The sequence below is a fragment of the Ambystoma mexicanum genome, chromosome 13 (genome assembly GCF_040938575.1).
Source record: "Ambystoma mexicanum isolate Mex_15411 chromosome 13, UKY_AmexF1_1, whole genome shotgun sequence".
Classification (NCBI taxonomy): Eukaryota; Metazoa; Chordata; class Amphibia; order Caudata; family Ambystomatidae; genus Ambystoma; species Ambystoma mexicanum.
In genome coordinates, this window is record NC_090938.1 from 562787881 (window position 1) to 562805756 (window position 17876).

General features: G+C 52.4%; 1 protein-coding gene across 1 annotated transcript in view; it reads right to left on the reverse strand.

Moving 5' to 3' along the window:
- Positions 1 to 426: 426 nt before the first annotated feature.
- Positions 427 to 17876, reverse strand: part of DLX4 (distal-less homeobox 4) — an 83082-nt gene continuing 65632 nt past the window's right edge. Inside the window, exon 3 of the mRNA XM_069634367.1 lies at positions 427 to 4126. Coding sequence (XP_069490468.1) covers positions 3875 to 4126 — 252 coding nt within the window. The 3' untranslated portion in view covers positions 427 to 3874. The remainder of the gene's footprint in view (positions 4127 to 17876) is intronic.

A 17876-nucleotide genomic window follows, 5' to 3' on the forward strand; every position in this document is an offset into this window, starting at 1 on the left:
ATGGGCCAAGCATAGCGGGATTCTGGACAGCAGAGCGACCTGTTGAACACACCTGCTTGACCTGTACATCTGGGGCAGGATGGCTGGTGTGCAGGGAAAGGGGTGTGTGCAGAAGTGGGTAGACTGTGTACATAGATAACTGGCACAGGGGTGGTGTGTGGGGTAACTCGTGTAGAGGTAGGTGTGATCAGCAGTGGCTAAATACAGGGATGAGTAGTGACTAAATCGCCTACTCAGCCACACACTACTACTAAACAAGCAGCGACCCCAATCATAAAGGCGAAACAGACATAAGCCAACAGGTGTACCTCCTTGGCCGATTAGGTTTGGCAGGCTATACTCTCCAGGATGGGTGTCAGCTGAGACATAAGCAATCCAAACCAAAGCACTGTGATACCAAAACAAAATCATGTTATTTCAAGTATCTATGAAAAATAAGATCTTTAATTACACAAACAAAATGCACGCAAATACTAAAAAAAAAAAGACTACTGGCCCCCACCTGTAAGGGAAAACACAAAGAAAGCAGACTTTAACATAAAGGGGCACTTTGGGTTTGTAGACGAGGGGTGCTCAGGCAAAGATTTCAGCAGCAAAATACCAAAGTTATTGGACATGTCTCCATAAAATGCAGAGAAGGGGCCTGAGAAGTAACTCGGTCTATTAAGGCAGACAGGGCCACTTTAAATACCTTTAGTTCTGGTCTTCAAGGGTTCCGCAGTGTCGAGCCAGGCTTTTTTGGCAACTAACTGGGAGTCTTGGCGTATTCGGGGCAGAGCTAGGGTCGAGCCGGGAGCGGCAGCAATGGGTTTCAATGATGCAGCGCTCTTACGGCAGCAACAGACATGCCACTCGAAGATGCTGAGAAACAGCAGGTTGCGTCGGGTCAGCAGTGGTGGAAGACTCAGCGGTTTCGGTTGCGGAGAGGTGGAGACTTGCCTTTGGTGGTGAGCAGGCTCGACTGGCTGAGCACAGCATTGTGGTACTGCGGCGATGGCTTAGAGGTCCAAGAAGCTGATATCCAGGCAGACGGTGTTGAGTTCGGGATGCTAGATGACTCTGTGCATCTCAAATGTGAAAAGAGCAGAGCTTCAGCATCGAGCAAAAACCCTGAGTAGTGGAAGCCATCAAATAACGACGATGACTCTTGTTGTTCCCTTACAGCAGCTTTGACAATGCTGAAGGGACCCAAACCTGTGTTGAGGCGGTTCGGACATGCATGAAGAGACAGGGGTTTCCTCTTCAGTTCTTTGGGCGCTGGGAGACCCAGTCCAGGGTCTCAGGGACAAATGAGTCCTTTCCTCTGGCCTTCCCAACCATAAAGTTCTGTTGAGAGCACTTACTCCGTCACCTCTAGTGAGCAGGGTCCTGTGTACCTACGTCTTAGTTGCAGTAGGCCTTGTCAAGACAGTTGGTCATTCCAAACATGCTGTTGGGATGTTAGGGAGAAGAGCTTTCCACTTCCTCCGAGCTTCAAAGTCCTTTCTGGCAGAGGACTTTGGAATAGACTGTACTCCAAATCAGGTCCAGTGAATCAGTCTTCAAAAGTGTTGCAAGGTTGAATCGATTTAAGGGAGGCCCCCTTATACTGGCAGAATGCTACTCTTGGATTGGTCCATCCTAAATCTGTTATTGGTCTAATCCAGGCTGCTGTAACAAGTGTGCGTTGCCTGCTGATGTCATACCAAGAGTGCTTGATCTGCAGGAAGTGGGGAGGGGGTCAACACGCTCTCTAACAATTGAAGTTTGCTCCTGGGCTATTCTAACTCTGCCCCTTCCTCTGATATGATATGGCATTTATAACGCGTCTGTACACAAGTGTCGGCTTCCATCACAAGCTCTCCGGTAATCGGCAGCCTACTGTGAGATGGGCATTGTAATGGCAGGACTGTCTTTGAAGCATTGGTTCTATAGTGACCTCTCAGGTAGTGTTGGTGGTCCGTTGAAGAAAGGGACCACTCTTCTCAGTTAATTCAAGCGGTATTGTCCAGGGCGGGAGCCAACATAGGTCCTGTTTGACACTCAGTCCAGACAGCTTAATATGCACAGGCCCTATCATGAAGGAGTCACTGCTCCTCAAGCTGACATCAAATGATTGTGGCAGTAGAATTGTGCAAGCTTGGTACATATCATGCCAAAACTAGAATGCTTTATATATCGTTTTTAACAACCGCCAACAGACTTCTGAGGAACACAGTGATATTTTGAAACCGAGGTGCATACCGTTGAACAGCCACCTCAGTCTGTTGCAACATTGGGTTCCAGCTGCTGTTTTCATGATTTCAAATGCGATCCTTAACCCCGTTCTACTGCCACTGCAGGGCAGCTGCTGCCAGGAAACAGTCAAAGCAAGGTACATGGGTGCATCCTACTTTTTAGCATGGAGCATTATGGAAGTGTGGTCTAACTAGCAGAGCCCTCTTTCAGAAACAAAAATACAGAATTACTAGCATCATTTTATTGGTAAAAAAAAATCAAAAAGATCAGGCTGCTTCACCATTCCAGACCGCTTTCCATCATAATGAGCAACTTGGGGTGGGGGACCGGGGTCTGGTGTGTGTGTGCGTGCATGGGTAACAAGTAGGCGAGTGTGTGACGGGGGTAGGTATTGGTGTTATAGTTTTCTTTTTTAATATTCTATTGATTTTAGTCATGTAGGCATGGAAGAGAATCTTCCAATTCATTGTAAACAATGCCTCCAATTCAGAAGAAAGAAAACTGTGGAGAGTTCAGTTGGATTTTTAATTTGGTTATGATGTTGGAACCAGGCTAGCAACATTGAAACGCCTTTAGGATAACACAATATCAAACCAAAATAAGGATACTGGCAAATTCCGGTCTTTTCTGGAGCAGTTTGTTTGCAATATGACCCGAACCGGATTATTCGGGGAAGAAAAGAGTGGTGTGGATGGACAGCAACCCTGACCGCCCCCCTCACCCCCACTCTAGGACATGGAAAGGGTCCTGCAATATGGCTTCGAATCCTCAGTCGAATTTCATGACAAAGTTGGTAGGGGCCCAGTCCTACGTGAGAATTTAAAAAATACAATAGGTGGCCTACGAAATACATCTGTACAAATATAAAAACAAAGTTGCACGCAAGTCTACAGCGTGCCCAGTCCTCTTTTTATATAAAGACATACAATACAATATCAAAATGATTTTTCTTATAAATAACTCCTCCTTAAAAAGGCAGAGGAAACGGGTTAAATTAATCACAAAGTGATGAGTTCGAGATGGACAGCCACACACCGGCCATGAAAACGTTCATCTTTCATGGTTTAAAACTGAAGAGAAAACAAGACACTCTGCCCCTTTGAAGGTCTGTGTTGAGGGCCGGGGTGAGCCTCTGCGCCCTGAGGCGTTTGAACTCGTTGTAAACAGGCGGGCGGATGAGGGCTGCTCTTGTGGGCCTTCAGAGGGGCCTACCTCCCAGGGAGGAGGCGCTGCAGGTACACGACAACAAGCGTGCCTTATCCATCAGAAATCAACGTTTCTATGGCTGCGGTGGCAGGAGGGAGCAACGCGTTGACAAACGCCGCGCCTCCCTCTTCCCAGTCAAGCTCTTGAAAAATCTCTCGTGGGGAGTGGGGGTGAGAAACCAGCCTTAAGAGTCGAGTAAAAGGCCTCGCCTGGTTCTTCCTTGAAGCAGAGTTCCTCCAAGGAGAATTGTCCCACCATAGGTTTTCATCCAGTAAATTGTGCAAAGGTGTTCTCTGGTCCATTAGTCCATACGGTATCCGGCCCTGAAACCAGTGGCAGCTCTTGGGCAGAAAAGGGCCTGCAGTGCTCATAGCCACTCTGGACTTTCCTGGTCTGCCAGGCAGGGCTACGACCAGGCCACGACTGGGTGGCGTTTACCAAGAAGGCACCATCACATCATCTGGGGCCTTGGCATGCTGTCCTGGTGGTGAGGCTGGTACCAGGGCCCATAGTTGTTCATGTAGCTGCCATGTCCAATGGGGACCCCTTTACTCGCCATGGGGCTGTCCCAGTGAGGGGGAATGTTGGGCGAACAGGGCGACATGGAGGCAGACGTGTGGAGGTGGTCCCCTTCCTGGACACTGGAGCCCTGCTTCATGATTTTCTTGTACTTTGACCTTTTGTTCTGAAACCAAATCTTGACCTGTCAGAAAAACAGTGACAATACTATTAGTACACATAAGAAAACAAGCTACCTAACATACCCGCCTCATTATAACGCACCTGCGGCCCACTGAAACTTAAGCCAGTAAATATACTAGAAAAATATAGCAACACAAAATTAGCAGTGGAACCCCAAACGGAACAGGTCATTGGTAGAGTTTTGGCCACTGGAGATTTGCTATCCCTCTGAGCGCATCAGGTTGGGTGTGCACCCCTCGTTATGGCTTGTCTGGCCAAACTCAGCCCTTCCTGCCCTACTGAAGATCTCATGCCAACAATGAACCACAGTCACTTAGGGTGATCACAGTCTCATTAATCAATGTGTTTTGTTGTTGTTTTTTTTTTTTTAACATGTCTACACCCACGCCTCAGTAGGAAGTACATGCGGCACAATTAACTGCGTATACTGCAGCATTGTTTTAGTGTCTGTAATTAAGAAAGCAAAGGTTGATGAGCAATAAATCATGTAAACCCATGTGAAAGACTAGGCTGTACCATAGAAACCTTATTAAAGAAGGTAGGCCAAGTGATCATGTCATGGCAGCTTGGGGCCCTGTGTTAGTTTATTTCATAGCCATGCACAGGCCAGGGCCCCGCTGCCCGCTTCTCCCGATTACTATGAACGCAGTCTTCTTTTGTTGTGCGAATACTCAAGTGGCCTAAACAAAACGTTATGCAAAAGAAAATGGTGCCAAGCCAGAAGGGATGTCAACCCTTCACATGCATCAGGCTTTACTGGACTCAAAAGATCCACTAAGGGAAACAAGTACTAGCAAAGCCAACAGTTTGGCCTTTTCTACGCACAGTCATATTCTTCCTACCTATTCATGTATTTTTTAACATTGCAACTATATACATTACACTTCTCTATACATTAGCCCAATAAAAATTAACAACATGGTATCATTAGTCCTCATTTTTTTGTATGAAAGGTAAAAAAAAAAGCAAGCTAAGTACTTTAATGTAGGACTGCGTGCTGGGGAGCTGTATTGATTGCTTGGGAATTGACCGGATGAAGGCACACTTGGATAAGAAGGCTTTATCAAGCAAATGCAGCTAAACCATTTCCTTTCAGCGAGCTAAAATCACCTTAATGTGACCGTAGTTTAGACAACAATATGTGCAACTTTCGAGCAACCACAGTGCTTTGGAATATGTTGTACAAGTGCTCAGACATTTAGGGGGCAATATGAGGGAGTCTTGCCCCTTAGAGACAATGGGCCTCATTACGAGTTTGGAGGTAGCCATGCCCTTAATAAGGGCATGGTTACTCCCAAACTCGGGTCCGGGTTTCCTGAATGGGGAAATACTGGGCTGTTCCAACCTAGGAGGGCCCAGTATTTCCCCATTCAAGGAACCCGGACCCGGTACATCCCCATTCCCATTTGAGCCCCCATAGGGCTCAATGGGAATGGGGAGCAGGCTAACAAATGGCATGTTAATGACGGGCCTGTTATTAGCATGCTGGGCCACTCACGGGACCCGCTAAGGACGTCTGGTAAAACCAGGCGTCCTTACAGGATCTCGCAAGGAGACCTCGTAATGAGGCCGTAGGGAATTAATGGGGCCGGCATCTCTACCGGCCCCGTTAACCCCCTACCGCCAGCTTAGTAATGAGGCCCAATGAGTGGCAGCAAAATGAAGAAACACACTGGAATAGTGTCCCTTTCCTTACTACTGCCCTCTGAAGAGAAAGAGGGCACCGTGACTACTATGAAAATCTGAGGCAGTCCGAAGCAAGTATATACTGAACGGGGTACCAAGCGAGTGACAATGGCAGTCTGGCAAAGCGGGCGAGAGGTTCACCCCACAAATATATTACAAACAGAGCTTAGCTGTGCATTTCAGACCATATTGTCTATGTGATTGTAAGTATAATTTGCGAGGTTTATCAATGGAGAATTCATTAATATTTTTAAATAGCTAAATATTTCTAAGTCTAAGCTACCGGCGTCACAATGGTTCGCCCCACCCCAAATCACAGGCATTCACTGCAAGCTCAGGATCATTCAATTTAAAGGAACAAACAGGATACTTTGTAGGTGTGCAAGATTCGAAACTATTAGTCCCAAAACAAGGACATTATACTAAATATTACCCACACACCCTGCACCCCCCCCACCCTATCTTAGAGGGTGGTGTGAGCCCCACTGTTTCCTACCCTAGCTGCTTATAGATCCCTTGCTGCCAAACTGCCCACCCTCCCCCTCTCCTTCCCCCCTCCCCCCGTTAGCTTGGTCTGTGCTCAGTAAATTCCATGGTAATAATTCCAGAACAGGAATGAAAACCCACCACAATAAACACTTGGTCCAGTTTTCTGTTGCTCCTGTAGTATTGTGGCAGGTGGGCGGAAGGGGGCATTGTGGGGGTGGTCCTTCACCAGATGGGCTTGCGTTTGCTGCGAGAGCCACGCCAGAACCCCTCGGGCTCTAGCCATGAATCCCCCCTGGCCCCGCCACCTGTGCTGGGAAAACCCTAAACAGCGCAGGCGTGCATGAGAGCGCCAGGTTGCCTTTTGGTGTCAGTTGCGCTGTACCTTGGTACAGAACGGATAACAGTGGGTGGCCAGCAGTCCTTCCGGAGAAACAATTAGCCCCCCCCCCAAGCCTAAAAGCTGTTTCAGGACCAACATGAAGGGGTGGGGGGCGGGGGCAAGTGAGAATGTTTTACAGAGAAAATGCCCTATGCTGGCATGCCATAAATGCCTATACGAAGTGAACGTCACTGCGACAAGAACCCGTCCCTGCATGTAGACTGTAATGCGTGGCATGGGTTATTGCAGGGGATGCAACACTGTATTGCTAAGCCTTTAAATAGCAATGCCAGCCATGCAGCAATGCATTGTATATCGGTTGCAATGCCATGTGCGGGGCAATGCATGCCATGCAGCAATGCATTTTATATCGGTTTCAATGCCATGTGCGGGGCAATGCCAGCCATGCAGCAATGGATTGTAGATTGTGTTGCAATGCAATGGGCGGGGCAATGCATGCCATGCAGCAATGCATTGTATATCTGTTGCAATGCCATGTGCGGGGAAATGCATGCCATGCAGCAATGCATTGTATATCGATTGCAATGCCATGTGCGGGGCAATGCCAGCCATACAGCAATGCATTGTATATCGGTTTCAATGCCATGTGCGGGGCAATGCCAGCCATGCAGCAATGGATTGGAGATTGTGTTGCAATGCCATGGGCGAGGCAATGCATGCCATGCAGCAATGCATTGTATATCGGTTGCAATGCCATGTGTGGGGCAATGCCAGCCATGCAGCAATGCATTGTATATCGGTTGCAATGCCATGTGCGTGGCAATGCCAGCCATGCAGCAATGCATTGTATATCGGTTTCAATGCCATGTGCGGGGCAATGCCAGCCATTCAGCAATGGATTGTAGATTGTGTTGCAATGCCATGGGCGAGGCAATGCATGCCATGCAGCAATGCATTGTATATCGGTTGCAATGCCATGTGCGGGGCAATTTCAGCCATGCAGCAATGCATTGTATATTGGTTTCAATGCCATGTGCGGGCAATGCCAGCCATGCAGCAATGCATTGTATATCGGCTGCAATGCCATGTGCGGGGCAATGCCAGCCATGCAGCAATGCATTGTATATTGTGTTGCAATGCCATGGGCGGGGCAATGCATGCCATGCAGCAATGCATTGTATATCGGCTGCAATACCATGGGCGGGGGAAATGCATGCCATGCAGCAATGCATTGTATATTGGTTGCAATGCCATGTGCAGGGCAATGCCTGCCATGCAGCAATGCATTGTATATCGGTTGCAATGCCATGGGCGGGGCAATGCCTGCCATGCAGCAATGCATTGTATATCGGTTGCAATGCCATGGGCGGGGCAATGCCTGCCATACAGTAATGCCAGACTGGCATACAGTCAGGGTTCAAACTGGAGGGGAGCTGGGGTCCACCCGTGTGTAGCTTGGAAGACCCTGGTTAGCGTCACACATGGCGTCACAGTGATATATCTCTAAAGGCGGATGAAAGTCGCCACATTACTGAATTGGGCTGGAAATGAATGGGTGCCCCCAGCATTGGCCTGGGTGGGCCCTTCGTCTGCCACACCACGGCCTGCTCAGCAATCGGGTACAGTCGCCATAGCAGCCTCTTTCAAAGACACCCCACCGCCCCTCCGGGCCCCCTTCCGAAACAGCACATCCTTTCGACCTGCTCTGAAGCCCAGCTGCTCTTTAGAGCAGTGGTCTTCAAACTGTGGGGCTGGCTACAGGGGTGGACTGGCCTTTAGGGAACTCTGGAGATTTCCCGGTGGGCCTCTGCACCCTGGGCCTCTTTTCTGTGGTATTTCCAAATTTTCTCATAGGAAAAGCTTTGGGCTTGCTGAAAATGTGTCATATGGGGCCACTTTGAACTTTATTTCCAGGGCCTCTTTTGGTCCGCAGTAATTATTTCCAGGGCCTCTTTTAGTTCCCAGTCCAGCCCTGGCTGGCTACCCGGGTGTGGGCCCAAAGGGGGTCCAGTGCAGTGGGGGGCGGGGCTATTCCAAAAGGGAGCACAGCGGCTGTGTTTAATGGCAAATATAAGTAAATATGACACCTGGGGGCCGAGCAACAATATTTGTACTAATGGGGGAGTTGAAGGGGGGCGTGGTGCGTGGTGTAAAAAAAATGAATACCACTGCTTTAGAGTATTATTGGTTTGTAAACTGGCACTAAAGGAACATTTAAAACCATACCAAAAAAAAGCAGACAAAATAAATGTTATGACTGGCAGTTTTGCCTCTTGAACGGAATCTAAAACCGCTTTCTTCAAGTGTTCTGCTTTCCCCTCTGCCATGCAGGCAGACAATGCCCGACACACGCGGGCCCCCGCCCCCAGTTCACGTGGGCGAAGGCTGCAATCCTTATTAGAGAGCTGCCTTTGAAGGCCCGTCCTGTTCCTTTCCGGAATAGCGCGCGGCTGCATTCCAGCTGCTCCTGGGCAGGGGACCTCCCCCATTCCGGGCGTGCTGGGGCAGGCCCCTACCTGCCGCGGAGACACCTCTTCCGCGGGGCAGTTTCCCTCCCAAACCGGTCTGCCTCTCTCTCGCTGCAGCTTGGACCGTCAGTCCAGAATGCTAGGTTCTGCGCCCGGGATTACTGGCCTACATCGCATGCGGCCGTCACCCTCCTTTCCCTACTGGCCTACCGTCGCATGCGGGAGTCACCCACCTTTGCCTACTGGCCTACATCGCATGCGGCCGTCACCCTCCTTTCCCTACTGGCCTACCGTTGCATGTGAAAGTCACCCCCTTTCCCTACTGGCCTACCGCATGCGGCAGTCACCCCCTTTCCCAACTGGCCTACATCGAATGCGGGAGTCACCCCCCTTTCCCTACTGGCCTACTGTTGCATGCGGGAGTAACCCCCTTTCCCTACTGGCCTACCGTAGCATGCGGGAGTCACCCCCCTTTCCCTACTGGCCTACCGTCGCATGCGGCCGTCACCCTCCTTTCCCTACTGGCCTACCGTTGCATGCGGGAGTCACCCCCTTTCCCTACTGGCCTACCGTCGCATGCGGCCGTCACCCCCCTTTCCCTACTGGCCTACTGTTGCATGCGGGAGTCACCCCCTTTCCCTACTGGCCTACCGTAGCATGCGGGAGTCACCCCCCTTTCCCTACTGGCCTACCGTTGCATGTGCGAGTCACCCCCTTTCCCTACTGGCCTACCGCATGCGGCAGTCACCCCCTTTACCTACTGCCCTACATCGAATGCGAGAGTCACCCCCCTTTCGCTACTGGCCTACCGTCGCATGCGGCCGTCACCCTTCTTTCCCTACTGACCTACCGTCGCATGCGTCCGTCACCCCCTTTCCCTACTGGCCTACCGTCGCATGCGGCCGTCACCCTCCTTTCCCTACTGGCCTACCGTTGCATGCGGGAGTCACCCCCTTTCTCTACTGGCCTACCGTCGCATGCGGCCGTCACCCTCCTTTCCCTACTGGCCTACCGTTGCATGCGGGAGTCACCCCCTTTCCCTGCTGGCCTACCATCGCATGCCGGAGTCACCCCATTGCCCGCGGTTTTATGGGAAAAATGAATGGCTCGATTCAAATTGTAGCATTAGAAGGACGCGAAATGAATAGTTTGGTAGCAGTACTGCTGTAAAGTGTTACACAAGCAAGCAGCAGAACTACAGAAACGCCAACAGAAATAGTACAGACGCCTTCTTTGATATAACAGGAGCTTGGGTGGTATTCCCAAATATCGTGTTACTCTCCCCAAGTCTCATTGGGGCGCTCAATTTCTGAGATTCAGAACAAAGGTGTTACCAAAAGGGAACATAAATCCCATCAGAAATAAGGCATCCGCAACCAAGCAGTGTATGACATGTTGTGGGGACCAGGGAACCCGAGACTAGTGTACATTTGGTTATTGAATGTCCCTCCCTTCAGTCACCAAAATGCCCCCCATCCTTTGGGAATTTCGTGGATAATACAGGCTGGGTTAAAATCCGGGCATTTTGGCAACGAGCAGTTAATGAACTTCCTTTGGCACTAGCTATTGAGATTTTTAAATTCCATAAAAATCATTGCCATACAATAAAGTTGGTACTTGAGCCCTGCATCTTGCTTAAGCGGTCATTTTTATCAATTGCAATTGACGTGGATTGTATGAATTGTTATGCATTTGGTGCATCGCTCGCTCCTTATTCTCTTTGGGAATTATGCTAATAAAATAGAGGGGATTAATCCCCAGACATTAGGTTAACGAGCAGTAGCAGGCTATGAATTTCCAGCGGCATTAGTTTTATGGAGGTTTTTAAATTTGAGCAACATCATTGCCATAAAAGAAAGTCAATATTTTGGACTTGAATCTTGAATAAGCACAGGCAATTTTATCAATTGCAATTGGCGCAGCTTTGACAAATCTGTTCTGTATTGGGTGCAGTGCTCGTTTTGTATCGCTCTCACTCTTTTAGATACACAGTTGTCTGTTAAGCTTTAACATTGTGGCCCTGATTCATGGAATTTATTGCGCAGCAAATGGGGACTTTGGCGCCAAACCGAGCACAAAATCCCATTTGTCGATTCATGGAATCGACTGCGCTGTACTTTTTTTTGTACCTTGCAGGTACTTCGCCATGCTTTGCACGACCCTGTGAGCGGCCGAGTGCCTTCCGTGAGACGCCATGCATAGCATGGCCTGCAGAGAGGGCAGAGTAGGGGGTGGAACTCAGAAAATGAGGAAGACAAGAGAAATTGTGAGCATTACAACGGACGGCCCGCACGCAGTCCATCTCATGGCCACAAATGCACAGAACGAGACTTAATCATGGATCCGACCGCACAACCTCTCGTAGGGGAAATGGATAGGCAAAGCCCTCATTGTATCCGCCACACAAAGGCAGGTGTACAGAGACGTGCGCATAGGATTCAGAGCACAGGGCTGAGATCGCATTTTGGATTTAGGGGTGCGTGTATGCAGCCGGGGTTCCAATCTAACCTAGGGGTGCATGTACGTAGTGTACAGGGTACAGGAACGGTTTACGGGGGTTCACACGCAGAGTTCACCAGGGTTAGGGTAATTTGTATGCATGTTGTCATGGTGCCGGTAACAGTAACAGGGGACACGCACTGTGTCCCCAAGGTGAGACCTGGTTGATGGGGGGACCACACGCACTGTTTCAAGGTGGCATGTGCTCGTGCCCGAGGAGCACGCAAAGGTAGCTGTTTCTGGCTGTTTTTCATTTGCGCGGGGGCGTTTACGGTTACTTTGTGCAAACAATTCCATGAATACGCGGAGAACAACAAAAAGGCAAACGTAAATAGCGCCAACATTATTCTTTCCATTCCGGAGACGCCAGTCCATTCCTGATTTTACCTTTGCATTCTGGGACGTACAGTCCTGGGTTTATAATGGTGAATTCCAGGACTACAACCCTCAGAATGCAAAGTTAGAAACAGTACTGGCCTAGCATCTTCTGAAAGGAAAATGTTGGCAGGTATGTAGCCACGGGGTTTCTACTTCCCACCGCCTCATGCCACTTTTCTGACCCCCAGGTGCCTTGAAACCGGCATCGACAGACCTGTAAAGCCCTAAACAAACTTTAAACATAAGTTGCCTGTCTTTTTCTGCCCTTACCAATTAGCACTTTAAAATGGTTCTGTCAGTGGCCTAAAGGATATACTAGCAATTAACATACGACAGGAGCACTATGTTGCGAAAGGATAACAATGTGTCGACCTTGGAAGAATACGTGACCTCTACCATTCGGCTCTATCTTGATCAACAAATTGCGAGCAAAACATCCAATATATGGAATTCCAACCAGTGACAACAAGCACGTCTTGCAGATCGCAGCAGCGTGCGCTGAACCCACCGGGCTACCTTCCTGGCTGGAGATGCACGTTCCCAATGCTCAGCTGCGACCTTTCCCCTTTAATGTGCTAAGGGTTGTGGCAGATGTCCCTAAAGCTTTCAGCCTTTTCCTGGAAAATAATTTCTTAGAGAAAATCCCACAACATATATTGTTTGACTGGAATGCCAACATGACACTTTGTAGGTTATTTCTAGAAGAACGGTGTGCCCCGACTGCAAAACTCTTGTAGACGTTTCCCAGCAAACAGCTGTTTTCAGAAGTCTACCTTATGAAGGGTTAAGGCCGCTCATGGTAATGCCACCAAAATGCCCATTGGGGTCCTATGGACCCTAAAATGGGGATTTAGAATGCCCTTCCACTGCTTGTAATCCCCTGGTAGACCCACAGAGTGGCTGAAATGGCCGGCAAATTGGAGGTAATTCGGGAGGTGTACCGCTGAATTACTGTTCATCTCGCAACGAAGCCCCAGGTCTATTTTTTTTTATGCCTGATCAATTTTACATAAAATGTTATTTTCTATATTCTGTAGAAAACTGGATGGATTTTCATCTAAATACTTTTGCACAATGTTTGAATTGCTGTAAATCAAAGGAATACATGGACTGATTTTCTACAGGTTTATGTCATGTTTACTTTATTCGTGTTGCCAAGTGCCCCCCATCCCAGCTACTGCGCTACCCCTGCTCTGCTTGTAACCGCATGAGTGCATCTCATATGTACAGCACTATGTGGCTTCCACGTTAGGTGTGTGCTTTATAAATCCCAAGCAGACAGATACAGAGGTGAGGTTTGTTTGAAAGACAAACAAATCAAGTTTTAATGAGATGATTTAATTATACTAATTAATAGTTTTAATCGTCGGCTTTCTATTGCCATGTGCTCTTACATTACGGAAGCATAAAAGAATATTGAAGGCACAGGGCCTCATTACGAGGATAGCAGTTCTTCTGCAGCGTATCCACTGAATTACTGCCAAAATCATTTACCATTACCGCCACTAAACCCCGCGGATGCACTGCTGGATTATGAGTAGTGATAAGGCAGTGTTAATCCCCATTTTTGGAGTCCATTGGACCACGAGCTAGGATCTACCTCCAACTACTTGCTGGAGGTACATCCTGCACTTTACCTGCAAAACTCAGAATACAGTGGTCTGGTAAAACTGGTGGTAACTCCATTGCCAGCAAGGCAATTACTGCCAAAAATTAACCGCACAGCTTAACTCATAATGAGGTCCATAGTCCCTCTTCTTAACATAACGCTTTGTTGGCCATCCTTCACTTTACCCACTCTGTTTGATACACAGGGCACACATAGCCGCATTCTGTTTTTTAATTCTCTGTACTCAGGGCTGGACACTGCAGCACCGTACAGGGTTACGGATCACAAACTCACAACTTTGCAGCTAAAGTTCCAGCATGCATGCCAAACCGCGCTCCCAGGCTGCCCCAGACCAACAATAATGCTGTACGTGGCACACACTGTAAAGTGAACCATTACTATGCACTTCAAACCTAGATACTATCAAACTCAAGTCCCATTCCATTTTCCCAACCGCATGAGGGTGGACAGCAGAGTTTGCTGTGTGGGTGTTCAAATATTTGACATGCAGGTCTCTGGGCAGGTGCACAGTCCACTGAGCTATTTTCCTGCCTATGTTAGGCAATACTGTAGAATTAATGAACTAGAACTCTTCTTTTGAAGAGGTGATTTGTTCTGTCATTTAATCCACATTAGCAGGGTAATTCATAGAAAATCGCACAAAAGTGGCGCACGCGACTGGCGCACAGCATGCCCGTGCGAATGTCTGCGCCAGCCGCGTGCGCTAAAATCGATTTCCGCGCACAGTGTATTCATGGATTTTCGCATCCAAAACCAGCCGTGGCGCCGCGTGGTGCAGCGACCCTGCAGCAGCGCCAGTTACGCCCCCAAGAACGCCCTCGCGCAAGGAAAAGCCTTCAAAATCCCCAAATAATCGCAAAGGGCTGTGCTAACCCTGGACCAGTACACAGGGCTGGCAAACAGCAAACGCTAAGCAGGGAACGTGTATAACAGGGGTTCGTGGGAAGTATCACACGCAATTCCAGCAGGGTACGTGTATTTCAGGGGTGCGTGGGAAGTTCCACACGCAATTACAGCAGGGTACGTGTATTTCAGGGGAGCGAGGGAAGTTCCACACGCGATTGGCCCCGTGCGAGCAGGGTACGTGTATTCCAGGGGTGCGCGGGAAGTTCCACACGCGATTACAGCAGGGTACGTGTATTTCAGGGGAGCGAGGGAAGTTCCACACGCGATTGGCCCCGTGCGAGCAGGGTACGTGTATTCCAGGGGTGCGCGGGAAGTTCCACACGCGATTACAGCAGGGTACGTGTATTTCAGGGGAGCGAGGGAAGTTCCACACGCGATTGGCCCCGTGCGAGCAGGGTACGTGTATTTCAGGGGTGCGCGGGAAGTTCCACACACGCGATTTCAGCAGGGTACGTGTATTTCAGGGGTTCTGGAGAGTACTACACGTGAATTGGCCGTGTGGGTCCTCCCAGGTGTTCGCTCTACAACCTCCACGGCCCCTGCAGGCAGCCCACACCACGGGGGACTACCCTGCACCCCTGATCATGTCCCGCACGCAGCCCATCCACCATGGGCATGCCCCCCAGCCAACCCACATGTCACCTTGCACTACTGATCAACAATGCATGTCTCCCACCACCCCCACCCCCCAGGGGCAGATTCCACCAGGCCCCCACTCATGTCCCCTATTACCCCCACCCACCAGCAGTGCAGGGGCAGCCTCCAACAGGCCCACACTCATGTCCCCTTTCACCCCCACCCACCAGCACCGTGGGGCACCTGCCAGCAGGCCCCCACTCATGTCTCCCACCACCCCCACCCCCCAGCAGTGCAGGGGCAGCCTCCACCAGGCCCCCACTCATGTCTACCACCACCCCACCCCCCAGCAGTGCAGGGGCAGCCTCCACCAGGACCCCACTCATGTCTCCCACCAGGGGCAGCCTCCACCAGGCCCCCACTCATGTCTCCCACCACCCCCACCACCCCCACCCCCCAGCAGTGCAGGGGCAGCCTCCACCAGGCCCCCACTCATGTCTCCCACCACCCAGAAGTGCAGGGGCAGCCTCCACCAGGCCCCCACCCATGTCTACCACCACCCCCGCCCCCTAGCAGTGCAGGGGCAGCCTCCACCAGGCCCCCACCCATGTCTACCACCACCCCACCCCCAGCAGTGCAGGGGCAGCCTCCACCAGGCCCCCACTCATGTCTCCCACCACCCCCACCCCCCAGGGGCAGATTCCACCAGGCCCCCACTCATGTCTACCACCACCCCACCCCCCAGCCACCAGGGGCAGCCTCCACCAGGCCCCCACTCATGTCCCCTATCACCCCCACCCACCAGCACCGTGGGGCACCTGCCAGCAGGCCCCCACTCATGTCCAACTCATGTTTCCCTGCACCCCCACCCCCAGCACCGTGGGGCACCTGCCAGCAGGCCCCCACTCATGTCCAACTCATGTTCCCCTGCACCCCCACCCCCCAGCCACCAGGGGCAGCCTCCACCAGGCCCCCACTCATGTCTCCCACCCCCCCACCCCCCAGCAGTGCAGGGGCAGCCTCCACCAGGCCCCCACTCATGTCCCCTATTACCCCCACCCCCCAGCAGTGCAGGGGCAGCCTCCACCAGGCCCCCACCCATGTCTACCACCACCCCACCCCCCAGCCACCAGGGGCAGCCTCCACCAGGCCCCCACTCATGTCCCCCTGCACCCCCACCCCCCAGCAGTGCAGGGGCAGCCTCCACCAGGCCCCCACTCATGTCCCCTATTACCCCCACCCCCAGCAGTGCAGGGGCAGCCTCCACCAGGCCCCAACCCATGTCTACCACCACCCCCAGCCACCAGGGGCAGCCTCCACCAGGCCCCCACCCATGTCTACCACCACCCCCACCCCCCAGCAGTGCAGGGGCAGCCTCCACCAGGCCCCCACTCATGTCCCCTATTACCCCCACCCCCCGGCAGTGCAGGGGCAGCCTCCACCAGACCCCCACTCATGTCCCCTATTACCCCCACCCCCCAGCAGTGCAGGGGCAGCCTCCACCAGGACCCCACTCATGTCTCCCACCACCCCCATCCCCCAGCAGTGCAGAGGCAGCCTCCAACAGGCACCCACTCATGTCCCCCTGCACCCCCACCCCCCAGACACCAGGGGCAGCATCCACCAGGACCCCACTCATGTCTCCCACCACCCCCACCCCCAGCAGTGCAGGGGCAGCCTCCACCAGGCCCCCACTCATGTCTCCCACCACCCCCACCCCCCAGCAGTGCAGGGGCAGCCTCCACCAGGCCCCCACCCATGTCTACCACCACCCCCACCCCCAGCAGTGCAGGGGCAGCCTCCACCAGGCCCCCACCCATGTCTACCACCACCCCCACCCCCCAGCAGTGCAGGGGCAGCCTCCACCAGGCCCCCACTCATGTCTCCCACCACCCCCACCCCCCAGCCACCAGGGGCAGATTCCACCAGGCCCCCACTCATGTCTACCACCCCACCCCCCAGCCACCAGGGGCAGCCTCCACCAGGCCCCCACTCATGTCCCCTATCACCCCCACCCACCAGCATCGCGGGGCACCTGCCAGCAGGCCCCCACTCATGTCCAACTCATGTTCCCCTGCACCCCCACCCCCCAGCACCGTGGGTCACCTGCCAGCAGGCCCCCACTCATGTCCAACTTATGTTCCCCTGCACCCCCACCCCCCAGCACCGTGGGGCACCTGCCAGCAGGCCCCCACTCATGTCCAACTCATGTTCCCCTGCACCCCACCCCCCAGCCACCAGGGGCAGCCTCCACCAGGCCCCCCCTCATGTCTCCCACCACCCCCACCCCCCAGCAGTGCAGGGGCAGCCTCCACCAGGCCCCCACTCATGTCCCCTATTACCCCCACCCCCCAGCAGTGCAGGGGCAGCCTCCACCAGGCCCCCACCCATGTCTACCACCACCCCCCACCCCCCAGCCACCAGGGGCAGCCTCCACCAGGTCCCCACTCATGTCCCCCTGCACCCCCACCCCCCAACAGTGCAGGGGCAGCTTCCACCAGGCCCCCACTCATGTCCCCTATTACCCTCACCCCCCAGCAGTGCAGGGGCAGCCTCCACCAGGCCCCCACCCATGTCTACCACCACCCCCACCCCCCAGCCACCAGTGGCAGCCTCCACCAGGCCCCCACTCATGTCCCCCTGCACCCCCACCCCCAGCAGTGCAGGGGCAGCCTCCACCAGGCCCCACTCATGTCCCCTATTACCCCCACCCCGCGGCAGTGCAGGGGCAGCCTCCACCAGGCCCCCACCCATGTCTACCACCACCCCCACCCCCCAG